Genomic DNA, 26,680 nt, shown 5'->3' with positions numbered 1-26,680 from the left:
CATAGATTTGTGAAGCTTCCAAGAGCTCCGAGTAGTGCATGAGTTTGAGTTACGACTTCTTTATCTCTTTCAGGAATTTTCAGAAACTTCTTCATAACTATTTAACTTTGGCAGATCCTGGGCCTGACAAAGAGCATCAGAAGACAAGTTTTCAGTCTGCTGTTGGCACACTGAGGTATGCTGTAATTTATTAAATGCCACTCAAAAATTTGAAGATGGTGCACAAGATCATTGTATTCTGAGGCTGTCAGCTCAAGCTTAGGTCAAGAAAGTCAAGAGGCGCAACTACTAACAGGAAAACTGTTAGTAATTTCTGGTTTCTTACAGAAGCTGCAAATAAGGTGGTTATCTTACCCACATCAACTGGTACCATGGTCAATCTGTGTGAATGGCAACAACTGATACTCGGGCTGTAAGTTTGTCTGCTCCTGACTCTTGGGAACAGAAGTTTAAATTTGATATAAATTATATAAAGCAGGGCACTTGCAGTAAGCCTTTGTTAACTGCCCATACAGATTTACAATTGTCTTCATTAGCACACTTCCAAAGTAAATCTAGCTAAACTAGATTTAACCTGGGTAAGTTTTCCTGAGCTGACATGCCCCAAACGAACTATAAATGTTGCGAGGGGACCTTCAGATGAGCACTGAGGCACTTGCGTGAGGCACTGCAGGAAAGTCTGCACTGACACTGCCCAGCATGTGCTTATTCGGTTGTTTTCTCCAGGTTCTTGAACTTGTACTGACTGTAGGAATGACATTCATTTAAAGAATAGGAAAAACGTTTTAAGGACGACCTGACATTAGCACTAAGTGAACTCAGTTGTCTCCTGTTGTTGCCTTCTCCAATTTTCTTTGGTGTGAAGTGTTAGCATTACAGCTATACAAATTTCCTACACCTAAACCCCCTCGATTTGCAGTTTCCTGAAAAAAGAAAAAGTGTCAAACAAATTCAAAACTCTTCTAAATGCAAACTAATGTTCAAACTATTTCTCCTTTTCCAAGTCTTTAAAAGCTAAAACAAATGAAGATGAAACAAGTTAAACACATGCAGTGGCCTTAACTAACACAGGCACTACTAGCACTATTCAAACCTGTTGTTTTGTCTATCAATTGCAAAGAATTTTCAAAAATAGTTTTTAAAAAAAAAAAAAAAATAGTGTAGAATCAAAAGCTAAAAAACCCTGTCATGTCTTCCCCCATCCCTTGGAACTGATCCACAGCCAAATGAAGAGCACAAATAAAGACCTAGTTTCAATGGGTAGGAGAAGAACCAGGCCAGAGTTAACTTTACACCCCGCCCACCCAAATAGCACTTCTTGAGCAAAACCCCTGTTGCTTCTCACACCATTTTGTGTGCCAACTATTCCAGAAGCTGCACCTAAGTTTCCAGGACCACTGTGTAAGTACCTCCCCTTTAATTTTTTTTGGAAATGGTTGGTGATGTGTATAATCTGAAGACTTGCATCAAAGCTTAACAATTTTTACAATTAAGGCATAAGCCAATGATACCAGGAGGGAAGGAGGTGGAGAAGAGCTCACAACCCCAAGGTAAATTTGCCCTGTTATCTATTTTATGGCTTACGAAGTACTCAGACAAACATTCACACTGTTTATTCACTTACTTGTAGTAATGGAACTATAGTCTCATTCTATGGTTACTTTACTATTGATCTTTGTATTCGAAATCTGGAAAGAAATCCTATGAAGGGTACTGTGATTTATTTTTTTTTTAAATGAAACTTGACTAGTCTTAATCAAAATTAAGAAAAAAATTTCATTCAAACTGATATGGGTAAGCAACTTTTATAAAAATATACTGTATAGAAACACATTTGGAAAATTGCATAGAAAATATCCTTTTATTTAAATCAAAATAAGGCACGGTTTTACTAGCTATGGTTTGGCTGTAAAAATGCAAGTCTATTTTGATTACTTTTACGTTATTAACAATATTTTCCATAAAAATATAGGTATGGGAATAAAAACCCTTTTATACAGAGTGGGAAACACTCTATTGTAAAACTTCACCAAATATGCTGTCATTGATTTGTAGAAAATTTGAATACTATTTTAAATCAGGATCCTACATGTTATTGTCCTCCAAGCTGTTCACTGGCTGATGCTGTGCTTTCTTCATTTCCTGTATAATCCAGGTGTTCCATCATCTAAATGTAAAAAGAAAAAACATAGGTACCTTTATAAAGAAATACTGCTTTTCCCATCAGTCCCAAGTATTTGTTAGCTAAGAGAAATATAATTAAACATGTGTTAGAGTGCATTTTAGCAGCATACAGATAGGAAGTCCTCTGCAGATCAGAAGAGTATTCAAGCCAAATAATCAAAGCTTTTTTAGCTAATGCTTTCCACCTACAAAAGCGTTCTCCAACCAAGGATTCAAGTCCTCTACGAGAGATTAATCTTGTATGTCAAAAGTGTCTCATTTATTAAATACAGGAAACAAATAAAAAAAATGATTGGGGTAAAGCAGATTTTTCAAAGATGTGGTAACGTGTACAGGTAGCAAGCAGGATTCTACCTAACGTGTACAGGTAGCAAGCAATAGCTTGTATAAAAGACATGAGCTTTTTCTTTTCATGATTGTAAAGGCTACCCATATTACAGTTAGTAGAAACCTACTTGATTTGCAACATTTCTTTGTACTTTTCCTTTATTTTTAAAAAGGATAAAGGAAATGGAATTGTAAAGTCCTGCAACAGAGGAGAATCTGAACCAGACTGTTAAATAGATTGATCATACTTTCCAATTCCTGTAACTGATTAGGTCACCTGAATAACACAAGACAATATTGTATTTTTCCTGACTTAAAAGCAGCCTGTTTCCTTACCCACTGCTGTATTGCTAGAGCATAATGAAGACTCTGGTTTCTTCCCTGAGACAAAGCACTGAATAAATTACATTGGTAATACACACATTAGTTAGTGTGACAAACCAAGACCCATCAGTTTGAGGGCTTCAGAATTAAGCATAATTAACAAGAGGCCAAGGACTGGACAGTTCTGATAGCTGACAACCAGAGACAGAACATACAGGAGTAGTGAAACTAATGTTGAAAACCAGAACGAGTCAATTTGTTCACATACGCAGCATGGCAGGATTATTAGGACAAGGGTATAATTTCAGCATCATGAAGTAGAAAACTCTACAGATGTTCTTCCATAGTGGCACATCCTGCCTAGTTGTAAAAAGGCTCCCTGTCTTTCTGTAAAACAGCTGCTTGCTGCATGGGTTCTAAACTGAGCAGATTTCCATGCGATGAGGACACGATTGCTTTCTCGTCTTACTAGAGCCCACTGCTTGCCAGGCTCTGACACTGTCAGGTTACACGCACTTTCGTGTGGTAAAATTCCATATATATAGGGCAAAACCAGTATTCCTTTAACTTTCTTTCTCTAGTCATGACTCATCTCTGTGCCATACAGCTTCTTCTATGGCAACAGAACCGTTTCACTGCAAGGTGTACAAACATACCTTATTAAAAGCACATTTGTTTAAACAAGCCGTTTCCCAGTCCAGACATGCCAGCACACCATGCAGTAAGTTGAGATGACAGTTTCAAGGCAGAAGCAGGTCACTGGCTCTTGGGTAAAGCTTAGGAGAGCCTACTGGCCACAATATCAATTTAACTAAACGCAGAAAAGGTCTTTCATATCCCTCCCTTCACATATCAGAACTAAGACAATAAGAATTAAGGCAGGCACTAGTATTAACAATATACCTAAGAAGCACAATATAGCAATAGCACACACTCAGTCCAGCAGTGAATACCAAGCTCTTGTGCTAATGACAACCCTGTATTCACTTCAATGTATCTAGAACTTTCACCTTGCACCGAGACCAAAAACCGTCATCAAACCCACATCAAACCACCCAAAGCAAACCACTCCCTACAATTACAGAAGTCAAACCCTCAGTTTGAATGAGGACTGAAGTATTTGTTTCCGGGAAAACACAACAAACCTCCACATGGCACCACATTACATCAAGTAATGTCAGGTTATCTTTCTTCCTTCTAGGGAGGATCATCTAACAACTGGCATAGAGAAGGTAGTTTTGGTAAGCTTTTTTGCAAAATGTTTTCCTATTAAATTGACAAGATGCTTCCAAAAGAAGAGTTAAGACTATTTGCAACAATTCAGCATATCCCAAAGTCAAAGATTCTTCTCTTCATCCTACAACAAGGTAAGTAGCACAAGACATACTTATGCTGGAGATACCACTTCTAGTTAAATCTTCAAGTCTCTGCTTAATATAGCAGATGTTTAAGTTAACTTTTAAACCAAAATGGCTAGTAAAGCATAAAGGGTGTTTGGGTTTGGTTTGGTGGGGTTTTTTTATATGCATAAACATTATAAAGCCAAAAAAAAAGCCATCCCACCTCATTTCTAATCTCTCCACCATATAGAAGAAGGATAACCCACAACTTGAAGGCAGGGATAAACAGATGCCTTTCTAAAAGTGTATCTCTGTTGTAGGTTCTCTGGGCAACCCCATACTCAAAGTCCCAGCAGAAGCTGCAGGAATCTTCATGACAAGCAGCAAGACGAACACACCATGCTAAAAATCATGGTGCAAAGTTATTTCAAGCCTCAAAAGAGCCAGAGCAATCAGACCGTATGTTGTGGAGAGCTGAGGAACATTTAGAAGCTTTTCTTTCACGTTTGAGTTCCTGACAGTTTTTAAGGGGAAGAGGGATGCAGAGTGTCAAAATGGGTTAAAAGTAAATGTTTTTTAGTTACAAAGCTATCTCCTAATATGGTGAACTACCAAAACCCCCCCAAAAAAAACCCCACAGCCAAACCCCCCCAAACCACACACAGAGAGTGAAACTAGAAATGGCAATACATACTCCTACCTGTGAAAGAGCACATAGTACCTATGCACACACTTGCCTGCAAGCTTCACTCTGATGTTGTTGCATTCACATAATTCTTAACAACCTATAGCTATGACTAATTTGCAAGTATCTAAAAATGTGATTTAAAATGACAGTACTACAGCAGGTGCATGCTGTGTAACATGCCAATGACAAATCTGTTGATTTATTACTTCAAAGAGAGATAAGAAAGCTCACTGAACACTTCAAACTGACAGACTGTAAAAAGTTGCTGGACTACTCTACCTACAAGACTTCAAAGTTGTATTAGTCCACTACATTTTTCATGGTGTTACTAAAATGATTTCTTAGCCTGTACTGATACAAAAACCAAATAGTATTTCTAAAATAAATAACTTGGAAATAAGTATCAAATTAGTTTATCATGCAGGCATGAATGAGGAGTATAAGCAATTCAGAAAACCTAGGAAAAAACCTTTATTATGCACTTCTTGGCAGCAATATCTCCTACATTTGGTGGTAGGAAAGTTGGTACATTACTCTCCCCAGAAATCCCTGTGCTTCAGTAAATAGTTAAAATGTTTTTCCGTGCAACAACTCATTACAGCTCAAGACTACTCCATAATAAAGCCACACATGGCCTAACTAGAATTCAAAAGTGCATGTTTCTGTCTCATTATGCAGAAACAGAAATGCTCCCAGCTAAGAATTATGGGATGTCAGAGCTATCTTAGGGAGTCAAGTATTTCCCACATGTATAAAGTAGAAACTAAAAAACTGATTTTAACAATCCTATCCAAGAACTTGAGTGCACACAGCAGGACACAAGAATCTTATGTTATAAAAATACAGTCTGTTCATCTGATTTTAATCTGCACTCAACCGCTCCCACTTCCTAATCTCTTCTTGGGTTTGTATCTAATTTATTTATTATTAAAGCTTTTTAATGGGACTTAAATCGTTAAAGTACTCTTTATTAGAAGAAAGAGGATAATAAGAAAAGTATTTTTTAGTTCAGAATTTAAGACAGACAGAGTTCACCATCTCAAACTGTCTTCAGTGTAATGGGCAGACAAGCTATGCTTTATAAGCAGATGGGTAACTAGACTGCCGACTACAATTCAAGATTAAACACTGAAATTCTGCAAGAATATGACATTTGAAAGCTTGCATTGCTCTCTCCGTGCTGTGCTTGAGACAGTAGACAGTTGAATACCATCAGTGTTAGCAGTCATGATCTATAGCCTAAGGTTAAACCTCTCACTGCAGTCTAAAAGCTGTGCAGCAGGACCACAAAAGCTGGTCCGAATCCTTGCTCCCCATCCCACTGCAAGCAAGACAGACAGCACAGGATAAATGTACTGTTGAGTAGTAAGACGACAGGGGGACTGTAGACATGGTACTAAAGACAAATCATAATGCTGAATATTGTAACGGAGGACAACAAAATTGTGATGAGCACTAAGCATTTTTTCATGTCAATGCAGTGGCACAGAAAAATTAGGTGAAGGACTTCCATACAGGTAGAGAAACTAAAACTAATTCTAAGTATTTAAAGACACTCCTAGAGATTAGGGAAATTATAGTGTAGAGAGGCATACAAAGCCTGCCTTCAGGCTTAGGAATCATGGTTCCATTGCTACTTAAGTTTTCCTGTATTCCTTTCAAGAAAGAAAGCAAACCCAACCCAAACACCTAAGCACAAAACGAGATTTATAGCTTGTCTTCATTGCTACCCTCTTCTATTTAATTACTCAGAAAAAAAATAAAAATAAGATAGACTCATAAAGGAAAAGATGAAGCAGAGGGGAAAAAAGAAACCATAAGATGATTAATAAAGTTGCATTAAAATAAGGCCATAATCACACCTTGTAGCAAAGGCGTCCTGGAGGAGTCCGATACCTAAACAAAATTCATTCCATTATTAAAATCATACACAACAGAAATCAGAAAAACCCAAAACTCAACAAAGCTAACTAATGGTCTATAACAGCAGCATTCATGAAGTTTAGTCACCTGATACACTGTACATGCTCTTGTACCCCTATTCTTAGGACACTTTGTTGTCTGCAAGGTTTCTCTGCTTCCACGAGGACAAAACAAACCTCTGCAAAAGTCTGGCCACCCTTGCCAATGGGGCAGCTCTGCTCCAGTCCAAAATGACCCTTGGTGTAGCAAAAGACAGCCTTCTGTCACCTTTCTATATCTTTGCTCCTCAGAATGAGCAATTAAAGCTAGAGATTTCAACCCCGGGGTTGTGTGCATGATTGATTTGGGGAGGTTTTTTGCATGTTTGTTTGTAAGTTCAGTAATGACAGTTCAAAATACAGCTTCAGGAAAAAGATCAACACTGCAGCATTCTGAGAGTGCAACTTGAATAACACCCTCTGGAAAAAAATCATATAGAAAATGTTCTTCAGAAAGTTACAGAAAAATAGGAGTCAATAAAGTTACACTGAGCTGTTCAACCAGACAAGTCTAACATAGGGGTTGTGGAGTGGGGGTTCTCTCTGGCACATTTTAAGTTGTGCCAGAAATGAAGCCATCTGACTGCAAAACAAGCTGAAGTTGATTAGTTTTAATCCTTCAAGAAATCAGTTGAAAGGACGTGAAATAACTACTATGGCAACATAATTCTTGCAAGTATGAGTTTTGCTAAGAGAAGTGCAAGAAATTTTTCTAACTAAAGAGCGTTGCCAATTCTACTCAGGCCACTCTCACTCGGAACTCAACCGAGAAAAATAAATTGCAAAGTTCCACCCCCCAGCAGGCCCAGAGTTACTGGGCTTCGTATCTGTGACACTCTTACTTTAGAATAGCAGTCACCAATTTCTGTACAAATGCATGGTAAGCCAAATTCATCCTGACCTACAAAGAAACATTTCCATTTGCTGGATCTATGAAAGGAGGAGAGTTGGTTCTGTAGACAAAAGGACAGGATATCTAGTTAAAGCTGAAGGTCTCCTGAGTAATTCCACACCTAACTAACCTCCAGCTGAAGCAGGTGTAGAGTACTAGTCAGATCAACAAAAGCTAGTTTTGATAATACTGTAAAACTGGTAATACTATGGAAGCTGCATGCCTGTAGTTCTACATTTACAAGAATTACCACCGCTTGACTTAAACCTTACAATGCAGAATTTGAAAAGGCAGGAGCTGCTCCCTTCCACCATCAACTTCACATCACCCACCTCCCCTGGCAACAGACTACCCATTCTCTGAGCTGAGTTCCACATAGCCTAAATACAGGTGATAGTTTCTGAATTCAAACAATATTGGACTACAGGTCTCAAGCAAGATCTAGAGTAACCTCAAGACTGGTCCGTATTATGATAAATGCCAGCTCACAAGAGCTACTGGCACACTCTGTTACTACAGCAAGTCAAATCGTGGGGAACGTGCACATGTCAAGAGGCAGAGACAGATGCTGGTGGGATTCAAAGACTGCAAATCCTGGGTAATGTTAGAAATAACCAAAGGGGAAATGCAGAATACCCATGGCAGAGTGCACACTGCTGTGATAGAAAACAGTTCTATAAACACCCAGCTATTTTGTTGCTGAATGCTTCATATAATCCTGGTTATGCAGGAAAGTTTCTAAAATTGTAGCTGATCAACTCACCTGAACTGTCTCTTAATAGAGGACTACTGCAAATTGTAATCTGCATACTTAGTTTAATGACTCATGTTATACCACATCAAGATGACAGTTGAGGAATCTTAAAACATGAAAAAAAAAAATTCCAAAGAAAATAAAAATAGGACAAATTACTTTCTCTATGAGTACTGAACCAGCTATTTCATCTCCCTTAAGCTTTGTTCTGCCTTGCCAACTACTAGACTAAGATTTTCTAAGCATAAAGACTATTTTTCCTTATTAGTTTCAGAAGATAACAGGAAGACTAGCAAAAAACGGACTATGGGCAGTATATTACCAAGTACTTCTAGAAGCATACACTCAAAGGAATTAACTACAACATATACAGCCTACCTGGTAACTGCTTCCTTTCCAGAACTTCTTCATCTCTTTGCGCCTCCAAGCAACAAGCGAGCTAGTGATGAGTGTACATGGGACAAGATAGAGAAGGGCAGGTTGTCCCATCTTCATTAATGCCAGAACAACAAAGGTCAGCACCATACCAATGGCATAAGCTATAAAAAGATATTTATATGTACAAAATCAAGAACAGGTGATTTTTTTTAAATTAAGTCATTTATTTAGTAAGCCAGAATTATTATTTGAGTAATATCTTCCTTTATTAATACAACTGAACAAAAGGTAGACAGTAGGTTGCTCTGTATTTGCAAGCTTTCTCTAAGCAACTGACTACCATAAATAACGCTCACTTTAAATATGGGCAAGCACATTAAAAAGAGATCATAAAAAGATTCTTGCCAACATTGAACCTTTACCTGCAGAAAGCTACCTGGTTATGCCATTTAAAAAAGCTAGTATGAAGATTTAACATTGCTGAAATATCACAATTTACCTATTGTACAGGAAATGTAGTATACAGAAGAGGAACTTGTCTGAACATCAAATCTCCGACAGTAGGCAACTAGAAGCCCTTGAAGGGAAAAACGAAACAAAACAAAAAGATTAATGAACTATTTAGCCACGATTTTTTTTCTCCCCAGTCCTCCAGATCAAAGCAGCATAAAAAGAATTTATGTTAAGACATCCCATTACTGTATTTTATTTTCTTGCCATTTATTTCTGGAAAGCCAAGAACCAGTTTAAGAAATTCTACAGTAAGTCTTGAAAATCAAAACCATCATAAGCCAAGTGAGCTTGGTATTAAAAGGCTTTCTTTTTCTTTTTTAAACAAGCTAAATACACTGTGCTATTTTCAGTTTTTTAATACAGAAGGGTAACAGCTTAGTTCTAATACTTCCTTCAACAGGATTTTAATGTGCACTTTTAACAATCAGCAATTTTGCCTGCATGCTGTTCACACGATGGTGTTCTGTGCCTGACTTCATTTGCTCAAGACTCCAACTATGGCAAAATTCAGCTCTTCTAAGAAAGATGGAAAAATTTGATAATATATTTTCCATTACCTCACCTCCAGTTAGGTAGTCTAGGATACAAAAATATTATGAACTCACAGAAGAGTTGCTTCCTGTGAGATTTCAATGAGATTTAATTAATACTAACAACTGGATTTATCTGCGGGACTTGTATTTACACAATACAGTGCAATAGCAAAGCAAACCCCTTCACTATGTAAGTGTTCTTTAACATACTAATCTGTCTTACATTGTGGCTTTGGTTGTATTTTGCATAACAGATAAAGCCAAACTGCTGCATCTGATTTAGTTGTTGAATAAACTGAAACGTAAGTCAGTTGAGAATCAAACACAAGATATTTAGTTGTAATTTACAATTACCTAAAACACATTTGCTCACCTGGTACAATAATGTCTCCAAAACCCAACAATGAAAATGGCATGTCACACAGTGTCGATGCAGAGTATTCAAGTCTGGGCACTCTAATAACCACAGGTAACTGTAAAACAGTATTTCAGAAGCCCACATAAATCTAATCTAAAGCATCCTGGTGTTTTGGAGCTTTTTTGATTGTTTGCTTAAATTAATAGACAGTTTAAATATAACTAATTTATTGTTAATGCAGAACTTCAAAAATAGGTAGAACCTGAAGTAAAACCAGAAACCAACATAGAGAATAGATAAATCTTAAGGCAGCAGGTAAGCAGGAATTTCAGATTTACAAATAATATGCACACACAAAAATAAAATTAAAACATCAAACCACATAATGGGAATTACATATCTGGATTATTACCCTAACTAGAGAATATTGATCAATGATATCCAGGCCCTGGAGAGAAATTTGGACAGTCAGGTTTTCCCCAAAAGAATAGTCTTTTCAGAGGGAATAATTTAAAAATCCAGTATCTGAAATACAATCCTTACTTTCTCATGGGGAGCTGAGCGTTCAGTAGGGACTTCCACCAAGTTTCCATCATTCTAGGATCAAACCCAAGTCAACAGGTATTTAATACTTAAAAGAAAATAGCAGAAGCTGGCTATATTTTGCGAGAAAGTTATGCTGAAAAGCACACTAAGAATTAGCTACGCAGTGTCAGTATTTTTATGTTGCGCACATTAAAACAACTGTTCATACCTTTTCACTGTTTCCAAAAGGACCAGCTGCAACTTCAACCATTATACTTGCCCCATTCTGAAATTAAGGTTATTTTTCAAAAATTAGTGACTTAATGTACCAAAATATTCATACTACACTTAAAAAAATCTTTACAATTCAGGATTGAAAAAATCCTGAACATCCAAAGGAATGTACTAGTATTGGACAGTATTATACAGTATTGTTTTGCATTGAAAACATGTATTCCAGCCTAAAATAACTTTTAAAAAACCCACAAACAACAATCCACTAGACGTAGCTGGAAGTTAGATAAAAATGTGTCAGCTTTTTCTGCCATGAGCTTTCTGCTCCAAAATAAAAGGTACACTTGCTATGGTTCACACTGCACTGCGAAGGAGCACTGCAGAGAGTACTAGAGCATGTTTCAGTATGGGTGTTGAAAGCAAAAGCAGGAAGAAAACTGTAGGACAGTAATTTCTCATCATCGTGCTGTCACACAATTGGGGACAGCTTACTTTTGGCCACGTAATTGCTGAAAACTCAAGTAATTTAACAGAATTTATGGCACCTACACAAGCATTATGCTCAACAGCCCATACAAGATGAAAGTTTAGGCCACTGCTGCCTTACATGAAGAAAAGGAAGTTCATTCCTGCACTGAGAATACTGCAAATACTAATCTGTTTGACAAAAATACTGCCCCAGTGACTAGCCAACATTTTTTTGTTTTATTTTAAAGATAAATTCACAGACATACCTTTGTGATAAATGGCGTTATGAAGACAAAAAACACATCATATAGAAGGAGAAGGCCCAGAAGTATCACACAGGACTGTCCAAAAACCAAAAAGAAGTAGAAAATATGACCATAGGTTTTCAAGGACTGCACAGTTGGATTCTGGTACCACTGCACCATGCTGCTATGTTAAAAAAAAGGAAGAGCCAACCCCCACCTCTCCTTGTTTTTATCCTGGCATGGCATACAGAACAGGATTAATTTGTATTAAAAATGTTACAGATTTTCTTAACTTAAAGGCTTTCTTCAGTGTTAAAAACCTACTTCCTGCTACTAAACTTAGATTCATGGCATTAGAATACTTCCTTAAGGTAAGCAACTTGCAGTACCTTGAAGTTGGGCATCTTCAGTGTTTTAATAAAGTTTAGGCAGAAAGCAACTCCCAAAATGTCTTGCAAAATCCAAGCCCACCTAAAAACAAGAATATATTTTTACACATTGTTCAAACTACTGCTGGAGTCTAAGTGCAATAATGATTTTAGGTTTTGCTAGAATGTATATTCTACACCATATAATGCTGTGCTCAGCATACAAAGCTGGTTGAAGGAGGAAGGATATTTGGAGTGATGGCATTTGTCTTCCCAAGTAACCATTACATGTGATGGAGCCCTGCTGTCCTAGCGATGGCTGAACACCTGCCTGACAATGGGAAGTAGTGAATGAACTGCTTGTTTTGCTCTGCTTGTGTGTGCAGCTTTTGCTTTACCTATTAAACTGTCTTTATCTCAATCCACAAGTTTTCTCACTTTTACCCTTCCAATTCTCTTCCCCATCCCCCCAGAGAGGGCTTGCTCCAGGTGTCTGTCTGGGGCTTAATTGCTGTCTGGGGTTAAACCAGGACACTTCATCAGCATACTACAGAGAAAACAAGCTGAACAGAGGCCGTAACAGGGCTTTGGTGCTCACTTGTACGATTGCTCACTTGATTGGAAGCCCTACTTAATATCTGGCTCAAGATGCTACTTAGGATTTTACTGCAGTATTTGTGTATTTATGGTCCTGTGCTTCCACAGGAAGCACAGGTCTTACAGTCCCTGGGCTATATTTGCACTTTTTTTTTCTTCATTAACCATCAAGTTAGTTCTTCCTCATCTTTATAATTTTTTGTAACTTCAAATTACCACACAGTTCATTTGTATAGCTTTGTTCTCCATTATTCCCATGCTCATTAAGCTTCATAAATACATTTATGACTTTTTTGAAATCAGCACTGAGTATAGACGGATGCTATGCTCCAGGATTAGTTATATGACGGGAAGTTCATTAATGACAATTATTCATACTACTCTTTTAAGTCAGAATACATCACTTACCTATCTTCATTTCGAAACACTGCCCAGACGACAGCTGCTGCTATGCAGAATGCAGCAAGAAAAATAAGCCTCACTTCAATGCTTTTGTTGCAACATGCAATCCTAGAAGAAAATAATTTAATTAAAAAAGAAAGCTGGCAACAGCCAAAACATATGCCTGCGCTATCATGGGTCCTCAAGCTGACAACGTATTCTCACCCTGAGAGCTTCTCCTTTTGCCCATTTGTTCTATCCAGCCTCAGGTGGCATTATACTTGCAACTGTCCTTCTCTGGGCTGCAGTTAGAACATGCCCAATGATAAGCCAAGTTGGGCTTTGATGGCCAGTCCTCATTTTAGCAAACACATCCAGGGAAGGTGGCAAGCAAATGAATTTATTTAATCTGTGTCATTTAACAACTATGCCAACAGAACTGTGTAAGCGCAGGATACTTAACTTGGAGTAGTAAGGAAAGGCTATCTGCACACTGGTAACACACTTCCCGAGTTAGAACTGTAACCACTAACTTTAACACAGAGGACATGAGCAATGTGTTGCCTTCACAAGAAAAAGTTAAAACTTGGTCTGTCACAGGTACAGTACAGACTAACATGAGGCAAAACAAAACCTCTATTGCCAATAGCACAATACTTGCTTGAAACAGGGCCAAATGTGCAGGCTTTCTCCTTACCGAGTTCCTTGGTGAACAAAGTGAGCGCACCTGAGTGAGCACACCAAAGTGAGCACAAGCCGAGCCCAGATGGCCAAGCAGAGCTTTTCAAGTTTGCTTATAGCAATGCTTTCAAATAAAAGTAATGCAGCAAATGTCCTGCAATACTATTTTAATTGATAATTATACTACAAATACCTTTAGTATCTTTTAAAGGAGCTTGTAATTTTCTTTCTTAACAATCCCACATACTAAACCATTTAGGAAACAATTTGTCAAACTGCTCTTGTGTTTTCACACTACCTTGAGCAGCAACCAGAAAATACCCCAAAGAAACCTTCCATTTATAATAACTGAAAGGTGTACAATACCTGCACTGCCCAAATGGTATTTCTCCTATTAATGCTGCAAGACAGTTGTACAGACTCATTGCAGATGCCAAGCAGAAGACTGATATTATAACATACACTGAATAAAAAGAATGGAAGATGGGAATCAGTGACAAAATACAATAGGGAAAAAATCACACGAGAATCAAACACAACAATGTACATTTGATATAAACTGTTAGCAGTTATAGCACTGCTCAGTACAGTCACGGGAGCCTACATTAGCTGATTACAGAAAGTGCTGAATTCTGAGTGTCTCTGCCATGACAAGAGTTCTCATTAGGCAAAGACCTGACATTTGAAAGTTTATAACTGACCCCCCTTTTTTTTTTTTATATTTTTCCTCCCTTTTATTTAAGAAGAAATAAGTCACCTGTTACTGCTTTCACATACTTCTACTTGGGTTTAGCCAAATAAAACAAAGTGCTATTTTACAAAACTACCAGCTTTCTCAATTTCTGGTAATACTTCTCACTTTAACTTTCCCTTCAATCACTTTGTGTGCTTATGCCTAAGATTTCAATATCCCCAAGATTTGGCTGATGATTTAGGTGGTATTTTAAGATACTGAACACCTCGTTCCTTCCAAAAACTTGTATGTAGTTAGAAACCACCTCGTTAGGAAAAACCTCTATATTCCATGTTCTAACTTATAGTATATCGTGTAGTCTAACTTACAGTAAGCACCCTGGAACATTTACAAACAATAAGACCAGTTGTTTGCTAGTTGTTTTAGGATTTTGGTGGGGGTGGTTTGGGGTGGTTTTTCTTTGCTAGTGAAGGTCTGACTAGAAAGCAATCCTGATACCTATGCAGAGATTATTGAGAAAATCAACCAACAGTTTGGAAACTGCGTTTTAGTGGAACTGCATTCATTCAAGAACTTAGCTTACTGCTAGCAAGATTGAGTTTATTCTATTGTGGTAATGCAATTTCACCTGTATTTTAATTAGGTCACTGCAACCTCAAACTCAAAGTCAATATAGCAATACCGAACAAAAGTTTTCACTCTAAACACCAGTAAGTTATCATTGCCATCCTTCCAAGAACATCAACATATATCATACACTTTCTTTACTAGTCACTGTCACCTTTACTCCACATTATTCAGAATAAGCACTGTCAAGGCAAACTTTCTAAGAGAACAGAAGACAACTTCTCTGTAAGTAGCAGCTACATCTTTTCAACCCTCGACTCATACGTGGAGAGAACAATTAATAAACTACATTAATGTTAGTTTAGAAATAGAGCTTTTTAGACTTGGGCACCTAATAAGTCAAATGAGATCATCCATTGTTTCTTACCTAACCATTTGTAGAAGAAATAAAGCAAGACCAGCATGACACAACAGATGACAACAAACAAGATAACTGTTACAGGGGTGAAAGTAACATTCTCTTCCTTCTTTCGTCTTGTTTCTCTCTCTCCAGGACTTGCTATTGCTTTCAAATTCTCACTGTTTTACAAGAACAACAAATATTTACCTTAGATGACAGGTTATGAAAAAGTTTTACTATAACCAGAATTGTTGCTACAAAGCATTTAGATTGACAGCATTCCAGGCTAATCCTTCATACCATTACTAGACTTTACTAAAAGAACAAAAAAAATGGTATGCCTATTGTTTGAGTTTCACTCCATTTTTTAATGGAGATATGCACTTCTAACCTAGCACAGATCACAAGGAAAAGATTCTTAATTGCCTTCCTTTCCAATTGTGTGGTGATTACCAAGGAGTACACCCAGCCAAACCCCGAATTCATGTGAGAAGTAGTCAGATATCAAAACTTTTCAACTTGTTTTGAGGATGCACACACTCAACTCTATTAGCATATCATCTCTGCCTACAAAATTTCTTGGGCTAAATATAGTCAGTCTGATAAATATGTCTATGATAAATCAAAATCACAGGTATTATACACTGTTTTAAAGCCTCCACAATAGGCATTAAGTGTCTGCAAAACCCATTCATGTCAGCAGAATGAAGCTAGTTAAGTACTAGTTCTTTTACCTTTACACCTTATAATTATAGAGTACGTGAAAGAGAGGGGGTGTAATTGGGGATTTTCACTGGGAGTAAGATTTCTGTGCATACATACTCCATATTTATACTTCACCATGCAAAATAAGGAGACTTAAATTGTTGTGTTTGTTCTTTGAGCGATAGCCCTTCTACTGTTCAGTTCAGACACTAGTGCAACTTGCCCATCAGATAGCATGTTCCTGACAAATCCCAGAACCTACCTACAAAACGCTGAATTCAGCACTGAAACAGCTACCTTCAAAAGGGAAAAAACCCCAGGAGTAAGGCACTTTGTTAGATGAATCACCTTCTCAGAGGACACACTTTGAATAAGCATTTTCTTTTGTTTTTAAAAAAGCTCACCCTAGATGTATGAAAGTGCATTCTAACAAGTTTCATCTAATTACATGTAGGTATTTTTCAGTATGGGAGACAGCATCACATTTTGTTATTTTAGCATTCAGTGCAGCCACACCCTACAGCACTACAGGGTGAAAAAAGCAGCATAATCAGATCCAACCTTTAAAAAGAGAAACACACCCACCCCTCCTTCTATTTCTTTAATATCTCTAAAATCACTAGATTTGCATAACTAGTGGGAAAGAGGAAGATGTAGTTATCACATACAATCCTTGCCCTGTTGTTCTGGGGAGCAAAGCATTAGAACACCACTGAGAATGGGAAGTCCTTGGTGGGCACAGACACCCAAGAAATACTGCAGAATAATACCATGCTCTTAAAGGCCAACTGTATCTAGTTAAACCCCTGACTAAAAAACAGCGGCGTGCATGGAGTACGCTTCACTTCAATTAAAGCTGCACACCCTTCAAGCATGGGGCAGAAACCCCCACAACTCCTTGTTTCCCTGCATTTGCCACATTCCACACTTCCACTCCCTCTCCTTCCCTGCATAGGAACTGCTGCTGCCTCCCTCTCCCAGCCTAGTCCTAGAGCTGCTATTGCCCCTGGCTCCGTTGGCTCCACCAGATAACACAAAGCTGAGGCAGATAAGCCCAGTTGGACTTTAATGATCTGGAGCCACCCAAACAACCAAACCACATTTCCCCAGTGCTCCTCGTGACAGGAGTGAGGTGCAGCAACATCCCAGAGTGCTGCACAGGCAGCTGGAATGAGGCAGTTGTAAGGATCCTTGCCAGTGCAGACACTACATGCAATTAAAGGTATCATTAAAATACCTACTTTCTATCATGGATACTGGAATATTATGATGCTGGTTATAGGGCATTTGGTAATTTGTCAAAATATTAACTCATTCCTCCTCCCAAGAGTTGCATTATCCCTCAGGGACTTTTACAATCTACTACTAAGGTTCCTCAAAGATCTCTGGTGATTTTTCAGAAGTTGCAGTGCTCAAGCATTTCATGACACAGCAGCTAATCAGACCTAGATTTTCTAATTTGTTAACTACCAACCTAGAAGAACGTAATTACCCACTGATCATAGTGTCAGTTTTCACAAAATCTGTAGTCCACATAATTTAAGCAGTTTTGTTTAACAAACTTACAGTTCTGCTACTCCACTCCAGTAGCCTCCTAGCGCCACTGTAAACACAGCAATTAGGAAGATGACAACCATACTGTAATCAAACTCTGGCAAAGGTGGTGAATACAGGGTCACATTAACTTCATTTCCAAGTGTCTGAAAAACAACATGCAAGTTGGTTTGTAAGGACAACAAAGAAATTACATGGCTTATTTTCAACATTATGTGCAGCATGAGTTCTTCCTCTTAACCTACAAAATGCTGAAAGCAAATTTTCAACATACTGCACAAGACAGCCCATATATTTGCCCTGGTCATTGTAAAGAAGCAATGCTTTCCATGCTACCTTTCAGGATGGTCAGGTTTGAAAACAACCTTATTACTACTGCTGTGGAAACACGGATACCACCCAACAAAATGGTACTTCTTTTAATTCTTCTGACACTTCTAAGTAGTTGTGCCTCTAGCCCAAATTCTTCTCATCCCCAAAGTATACCAAGTACTATCAAAGATGTCTGCTCTGCAGGAAAGCATATGCGAGTCAATCAACTCGAAACGCAAACTCACAGGTCTGCTGAGATATCAGCAGAGGTTTACCTTTACCTCTTGAAACCATGAAAGTCATAGTTCAGATACAGGCACAATGCTTCAGAAAGGACACAGTGAGAACTCAAGGTGGCAGAAAGTTACTTATTAACAGCTTTACACAAACATGATTTGAGATGGATTCAAAAGAAAAGAAAGCAATTTCACATTGCTTCAAAAATTTAAGACCCAATTAAAAAGTCAGCTGAAGGACACTGGAGATGGGAAAGCATGCCGAGACATAACTGATACCAAATTGTACCAAAGTCTTGAAAGCAAAACTAAGCTGCTTTCATTTGACTGAAAAGTGAGATATAAAAAACACAAAAAGAATGATAATTTGACAGGAAATGGAAAGTGGTAGGGAAGAAAGGTTTGCTTTTGTAGTCAAAGTACATGAAAGCATCTAAAGCAATCGTGCAGTGAAAATAGTCTTTAGAGATGCAGCAGCAGAACAGATTTGCTAACAGCCTGCATGTGGGATAAATGCAGAGAGCAGATGAACATGCCAGGCAGGTTTGGCTACAGGAAAATCAAACTGGCAGTGAAGAGACTGAATGGGAAGCTGAGTAGTGTAGTGGAATACACTGGCCATATGTGAAGAAAGCGGACTTATTTCAGCATCCAAATTATCTAATTACAGATATTAACCTTACTGCAGGCTAAAGAAGTCAGAACCATTCCTTTGCCTGAAGTTCTGGAAGTTCAGAAAACAAGAAAGAAAATTAAATTCTAGTGAAACATTACAGTTGTACGAAGTGGAAAATAACATTAAAGGCAAAAAAACCCTATTCAAACTACAGCATTCTGTATGTGAAAAAAAACCCCAAACAAACCAAAACACAGACACAAAAAAGCACCAACCCTCCTTCCGCCAGAAACCTGAAGGCTTATACATTTTTAGTATTTGATTCCAACATGTCTTAATACAGTTTTTCCTTTAAGTTTCATAAGCCTTAGAATCTAGTGTGATTGTTTCCTTTTGTTCCTTTTACTCTGCTTTTCACTAAGAACTTGCAAAGTCTCAACTTCCACCACAAGAAGCACTAGAATCGAATACATCACATGAGTTAACAACCCTGCAAGAAAGCTGACCACCTTACTGAAAGGTTGTTAACACTCTGCTGTTGCTACCACGACTCATAATATACCTGACTCCAATGATGAAAGCTAGCAGAGATAAGTCTTATATAAAAAAGTAGAAAGAACGCTTACACAAAGTAGCTAACCTCAGACTGGTGCTGTCTCTCTTCTAAATAAAAGGAGAAAACTGAAAGCCTTGGAAAGGGTTAAAACAGAAATACAACTGTAGTAGAAAGAGTACAATGGCTGCCAGCTTCTAAGCAGCATGTATCGTTCAAAACAACAGCTGCCAGTGACACAACAGAAGGCTTTGGAAAAAACTACATCAGAACAGGGAAAGGATCACTTGTGGTCTAGGCTGTGTTCCTCACTATTTTTACAAAGGCAGTCTCGTGATAAGACAAAACCAAATTCTTTGATTGAACAGCAGTATGAGACACCACCTGGCACACTAATCTACTAGTAAAGTTGCTTTGGTGAATTACTCTAGCTATAGAGAAGTGATTCTGCATGACACTACTCCAAGCAGCACTAGGCAATAACATGGTGCAGAGAAGATTCAGAACAAATTAGGGATCTAACCTTGCCCTAGGTCCTTTCCTGTTAGTAGGGCCTATCTTAAAACCACTCAACTAAGCAAACAACACTTGTCTTACTTGAAGGAACAAATTTGAAGACAGAAGACAACCCGAACCAAAATACAGTACGCATCAAGGCTCTGTCAGTGATGACAGTCATCACAAACCTTCAGTCATGTCAATGCTTGGCAAGAGCCAACCTTTAATGGGAAGAGGCAGTAAACAACCAAAATTCTCTATGTCTAGGCATGGTTTCAGCTTGCATACTTACCTAAGACAACCTTCCATGGCAGCTCTGAAGATTAAGAGCAGAAATGGTGAAGTAAGCTTGCAAATTCAATCCGAGAAGCTAAAACTATACAGGTTAGTGCTAGCCTCTGCTATTCACTGAAGAACACATGCAGTGCAACTCCTGCCTAGCAAAGCTACTTAACACCAAATAAACAACAACAACAGAAAAAGCCACACTGAAGAAAGGATACTTTGTTCTAGAAGAACCCTCTGCAATATTTTGTATCCTAATATTACATGTCAATGAAATCAAACTCTCCTGCTTATAAAGTGTAGGAGATACCATAATTGCCATATTTTAATGACACCCTTGGCATCTCAACATAAACTCAGCAGAAACTAGAACTCTACTGCCTAACTGCTTTGTAACAGATGCCGTCATGCTGTAGAGAGCGAGCTCATCAGCTGGCAAAGACAAAAAATCCTCACACCTTCCTCAAGATCCAACCCGATAAGATGCTGACTGCCTGACAGATACCATGCCAGTAGATAAAAGCTCAACTGTTCTGGCTTCTGTGCTAAGACTTCCAAGTTTACCTTCCCTCCAGTTAAGTATAATGTTTCCCATTCTTAGTGCCCTAATTAATCATTCTCTCAGATTAACCTGAATTAGGAAGATTTGCACTTCCACAACTTAATAGTCACTCTCTTCTGTGAACTGAAAGCAGATCCTATGCACATTCAAATCAGGCAGACATCCATACCTGATGTTATTTTAGGGTTTTGAACAAATAAGTTTATACAAACCATAATATTCTGAAGGTATATTACTTACCAGCTGCATATCTACTATGTCACTATATCGTATAAGAGCCACTGGAAGAGTCACATCTTCAAAATCAGTCTTGTTATCTGAAAGAGGAGACTAAAAGAGAAAATGTCAGTGATAAGTATCTTGAGCCTATTTGCAAAGCAGGTTAGACCCGAAAAGCAAACTATCCTTTAAATTTCAGTGTATTTGTAGGAAGAAAAAACACCAAAAAAAAAAAAAAAAAAAGAGCTTATTCATCACCTTTTGCAAAAGGTTAATGAAGACTGATGTATTTAAATCAAAACTGGTGATACTACCAACACACCTGGATTCCGAGTTCTTCAAAAATCTTGTGCTTTTATAGTATTACAAAGGATAACCAAAACTCTGGTTTTATTCTCTATGCCTTTGAAACAAAATTAACTTTTCATGATAATCACACAAATTCTGTGATAAACTGCAAATATTTGTACAAACATGTTGCAGCTGTAAAAGAGAACAAAAAAGCAACAGAATTATCCATAAAGATATTTCAAAACGCCTTTTTGTATTTCCAATTTTGGATTACATTTTCCTAGCTTATTTTCGTCACACATGTCTAAAACAGTATCACCCAAGATTACAGGGAGTTCAGAGTACACTAAAATTAAGGAATGATAAAGACAAGCATTCAGGAACATGATTAAAGACACAAGGAACAGATTAAAAATACAATTCAGCTGGAGATACTTTGAGATGATATAACGCAGCACTGCACAGAGCTAACTCAAATGACCCTCTTGGTCTCAGGAACAACAGCCACATGAGTACAGTGCTCTGTGGGGAAGGTTAACCACTCATGCTGGAATCCCACACATTGCCAGGGTCCTCTGCTTTTGGGGTTTCTCTCAACTAGCCTTGCACTGGACCAAACAGATGAGACACACTTTCACTGCAGAAGAAAACTATACTTTGCAACTTACCAGCCTAGGTTTACTGGCAATCAACAGCATTTTAGCACCTAAATTTTGTGCAATTCTTGCTTTCTCCAAAAAAGTGCAGTTTCCTCTCATCACTACAACTGCTTTGTCCTTCATTACGCCAGAAGGAACTTCAGATGAACTGCAGAGTACTGTAGAAGTCAGGTTTTCTAGAGCCCTGAAAGTCTGCAGAGAAGAGGGAGAAAAGGAACATGATGAAAATAGGGTATGTAGAAGACTACATTACTATGCTCCCTAATTTGAGGTTTGCCAGAAAGAGGTGTAGCAGAAAGAAATCATTAATTCAAGAATATAAAATCAGAGCAGCAGTTTCTGCAGCCTGCAATACTGCGGGACATTTAGGGCAGCATATAGCTGATGGAACATCTGGATGTTCCTAAACACAATTTCACAGTGGTTGTTGCTGCGATTGAAACATCAGAAATTGGTTTCTTATCACTGCTTGTAGCTCTGGGGAATCCCACACTGTGTGAATAACTGTGGGAACAACACACTCTGTGTTATTTCCAGGCTTCACAAGCCAAAAGAGCACTAACATATACAACATAACCAGAGTTCTGAAGGATCATACTTGTTCAAAAACAGTTGGGGAACCTGATAACATATGACTTATTACAATTAAAAAAAGAAAAATATTTCTATTTTTATTTCAAAGTTCAGTTTCATACCAGCAATTATTTTAAAATTATTGTCAATTTTCTTAAGTTAGGCAAGACGTCCCTGTGGTCCAAGTAGCACAGCAAAGATGTTTGGGGCAGCAGACATGCTATTTTTACTCTGTTTTACATTGAGCTAACCTGCTAATGAATGACAGGAAAGAAGGCAGAGAAGAAGATCACCTTAATCACTTCCAAGCACAAAATATTTCCTGTTAATATGAAGAATGCCTGAAGAACATTTGGTTTTGCCTCACACCCTAGTTTGGCTCAAAGAAACACACTCAGAAAATATGGCATGATAATACATTCCAGATAATCTCCCATTCCACCATATGGTTTCAAGACAATTAAACAGAACATCAAACTGATGAACCATTGTAAGAAATCTGTTTCACAAGTTTACTTTTTTGTAAACAAATGAACAGAAGTTTTACTCCCAAATCTAAAACTTAAAACATACTGATAATGCCTGAAAACAAACAAACAGTATCAGATGAATATGTAAACATATTTAAAACCCATTCTAAGCACAGAGAGAATATCACCTTTGTGAACTTTAGAAGCTGACTTTTCAAAGTATAGAAAATTTCCCTATAAATTTAGGGGTAGGATACATAATACAGATATGTAACATAGAACACGGATACATAACTCAAAAAGGTAAATGTTCAGTGTAGCATCTATTTAACTCAAAATTCTGAAGATCAGTTATAGCTGACCCAAATTCATTGTGTTTTAGTTTTCTCAGGGAATATTATTATAAACTACTTACAGCATTGTCCAGGCTCTTTGGAAGAGATACCCAATTGGAGTTATAAATTATGCAGTAATCCTTTGTTACTGGAGGTACACCGCTTCCAGAAGCATGCAGGATCCCCTCATCTGCAGTTACCTGCAATAAACCAGTGTTCTGCATTAAACAGAGTATCAGTATATAGACATTCTTCTAAAAAGCTGTTAGGAAAAAAGGGATTCATTCTGTTAATTAGTTTATACAATGACTGATTCCATGAGAGATGGGTAGCTCCAGAAGAGGATAGAAAACTAGTAAGAAACTAGCCACTGTGTAATGCTGCTTATCCTCATTTCAAATACAATGTATTTTTCACATGTACAGTTCATGTCACCCATTATTTCAGATTCTGTACCCTTTATTTGCTAAAAAGTGTTAAAGCTTTACATAGAAAGCAATTAAAACAGTAAAAGTGGATTGAAGTCCTTCCCTCCTTGCAGACTTTAGAATTCCCCCTACTAATAAAGGTATTATATAGCAATTCCTAGAATATATTTTATCAAACTGTAAACACAAAGATATCAACTACTGTACTTTAGGAAGAATTTGTGTGCTTAGGGAAATACTAGTGTCTGTTAGGATTACTCTGACTCTATCACATTAATATGATTTCTCTTACTTACTATACTAATACAAATGAGTTATAAAATTTGTGATAATTTTAGGGATATATTATAGTTCTCCCCAAGCATTAATATGCTAACAAAGGTCAGGTGTCTCAGTGGATACACTAACAAACTAAGGATTAAATGTAGCTACATCTAAGTAGCTACAGTACCACAAAGCAGTGAAAACAAATAAGCACCATTTGTATCTTAAAGAAGAGTCACCTTAAGAAAACTGGGAGATTACCTCATCTTGACAGTTTTTCTTGAGACACAAACCGACCTCAGTATCAGGAAGTACCAATATATTTAATTAAAAATCCTTTTGTAAATTCCAAGTTGTCTGCAAGAACACTGAGATATAAAGCTCGAAGTAGGCATGGGCAAGGGGGGAAAGCCCAAATATTTGTCACATACACAATGCTAATCTTTAATAGTGCTATAGAGGCATTTCTCCTCCAGCTAGCGTATCAGTATTCTGCAGCAAGTGAGAAGCAGAGAGGAAAGAAAAACATGTGACGATATTGTTTCAGAGGTTTATGTCTGCCTGGTTTGAATAGCAAAAAACCTTCTTCAGAGGAATCCATTATATCGGCCACAGCGCATGAACATCTGCTGGGAGAACTGTGTCAAAGGGCCTGAGCACATTAACTGTTTAACATGTAACAGCTCTTCAGCTGTCAGCTCCACTAAGTTGCTGCGTGATTTATGATCAGCACAAAAATTATCAAGCATCCCTTTTAAGTGTGCTCACCTAAGAAGTGCAAACTAATGGCAAATTAAAAGCAATAAAGACTCCCAGCAGGTGCAAACCCCAAATGCTTCCATCCATTAAAAGCTCTTTCTGCTTCACAAAGTAGAATGAGTGTTCTCTGGGTTTTTCAGGAAATCAAGTGTTAATGCTACAGAAGCGTAAGTCTACCTAGAAGGAACGATTACTCGCTTATTTGACACGCATGTTTTGTTTGGCACACGTCCCTGCTCTGGGATGAATCGGGGAACACAATTCTTCCCCATGAGGTGGGGGAGGGAGGACCGGAGTATGACGGTTACCCTCATGATTTGCTGCTAAGCTTTAAAGACAGCATTTAGAAGCTAAAAATGAGGAGAAACACTACATGCTCTTGGAACATCCCCACTAAAATCCTGCTGCATCCAGCTGAACTTTTATTCTTTTCCAATTGCTTCTGTATCCTTCTTTCACAACAGACAAGGGCTACTAGTTTGGGTACGCGGCTTTGCAGTCAGCTGTGCCACTGCACAGTACAAAACAAACCCTCCTCTCGGCATACATGCAAAATAAAAATCTCTTACTGAGCACCTTTTCAATCTTGTTATTGAAGAAGAGTGTCCCCAAAACTGCTCCTGAAAATATTAACCTGTTTCCACAGGCTGACTTGCTCCAGCATAAAAATGTTCCTGTGGGAAGGCATGACAGCTGTCCTTCCCTAAAGGGGCATAATCATCTCCTCTCGCTTCAGGTTCAGATGATTCCCAAACAAAACAAATTTCTTCCTATTTGTGACAGGTGGTTCCCTCATCATATTTCCTCCCTTTACCATCTTTAAATTTTTATTGTATATTTCCTTATCTTTGCCAGAGAAGAAGACATCTCGTACTGTCTCTTTATCCTTACTTTTCCCCACACTGTCCATCTCAGGATACTGTTCTTGAGGCTCAATGACCTGGTCTCATGCTCACCACCACTACACCTGCATTTCTAGGACAAAGGAGGAGGCAGTTCAGGGGGTCTTCCAGGAGGGCAGCAGCAAATGTCATCCAGCAGCAAAGCATTGGGTTAAGGACCAAAGCCACTCTTCAGAAAACCCCAATGCAACTAATGACAGCTACATAAGACTCACAACCAGTCAGGGAGCACTTTGTACAGACACACACTACTTCATTCAAAGACATTCTCAAGGCACCAACAAACTGTGCTGTGCACCTGCTGCTAAGCATATCCAATGCTGACTTCCTACACAGGAAGGTACTCTGCATCCTGCCTTACCAAAACGAGGTAAAAATTATGTTAAAAGCAAGCAAGCAAGCAAAATCCCACCAACAAAACAACTTGGTGGAGCAGCATTTAATACAGGTATGGCCTTCGTACTGCTTAAGCAGCTTACAGAGGTTTCTGACTTCCCAATTTCACTACTCCATGAGACAGAACGCCCCAGATTTCCATGGCAATATACACCTGTGTGCCGGGAGAAGCTGCAAAGATGGCCCATACAGGAGCCAAGATGGCACTTAAGATGAGCAAGCCAAAAGCCAAGACACATATACACACCACGAGCTCCTCCTTCCCCTAATTTAAATACCTCCAGAAAGATCAGCGTTTACCTACACAGGCACCCGTGAGAGTCATTACCCAAACCCACCAACTGACCGGAGCCTGGGCCCGGCCTGCACTCCCGGGCACAGGGGATAGGGCAGGGGCCCAGGGAGTCTGGGGGGGAACCGAGGCCTTGCCCGGGGCATGGCCGGGAGTCCCACAACGTCCCAGGGACACGGTTCGGTTCGCTCTGGGGCGGGGGTGCACACTACTCCAGCCGGGGGAGACGAGCGCGACGCGGACCGTGCCTGCGGCCGGGGAGGTCCTCAACGGAGCGCTTACGGAGGGGTAAAGCGGACAGAGGAAGACCGTCTGCCGGCGGTGGAAGGGGAACGACGGGTGGCCCGGCCGGCTCCGCT

At 38.6% G+C, this 26,680-nt stretch overlaps 1 protein-coding gene across 1 annotated transcript; it reads right to left on the bottom strand.

The window, feature by feature from the left end:
- Positions 1–1,842: 1,842 nt before the first annotated feature.
- On the bottom strand, positions 1,843–25,641 carry SPPL2A (signal peptide peptidase like 2A). Its single transcript, XM_010023349.1, has 17 exons — positions 25,546–25,641; positions 23,361–23,480; positions 21,912–22,094; positions 20,974–21,063; positions 17,684–17,817; positions 15,440–15,591; positions 14,118–14,214; positions 13,098–13,199; positions 12,114–12,195; positions 11,746–11,820; positions 11,007–11,063; positions 10,796–10,849; positions 10,268–10,367; positions 9,348–9,425; positions 8,849–9,009; positions 6,726–6,759; positions 1,843–2,167 (listed from the first exon to the last, which is right to left on the bottom strand). The coding sequence occupies exons 1-17, from the start codon at positions 25,639–25,641 to the stop codon at positions 2,136–2,138; spliced, it is 1,647 nt and encodes a 548-aa protein (XP_010021651.1). The 3' UTR covers positions 1,843–2,135.
- Positions 25,642–26,680: the final 1,039 nt, after the last annotated feature.

This window comes from Nestor notabilis, unplaced genomic scaffold, assembly GCF_000696875.1.
Source record: "Nestor notabilis isolate BGI_N333 unplaced genomic scaffold, ASM69687v1 scaffold27101, whole genome shotgun sequence".
NCBI lineage: Eukaryota > Metazoa > Chordata > Aves > Psittaciformes > Psittacidae > Nestor > Nestor notabilis.
The sequence above is the reverse complement of the archived record's forward strand: the minus strand, read 5'-3'. Positions and strand labels throughout refer to the sequence as shown.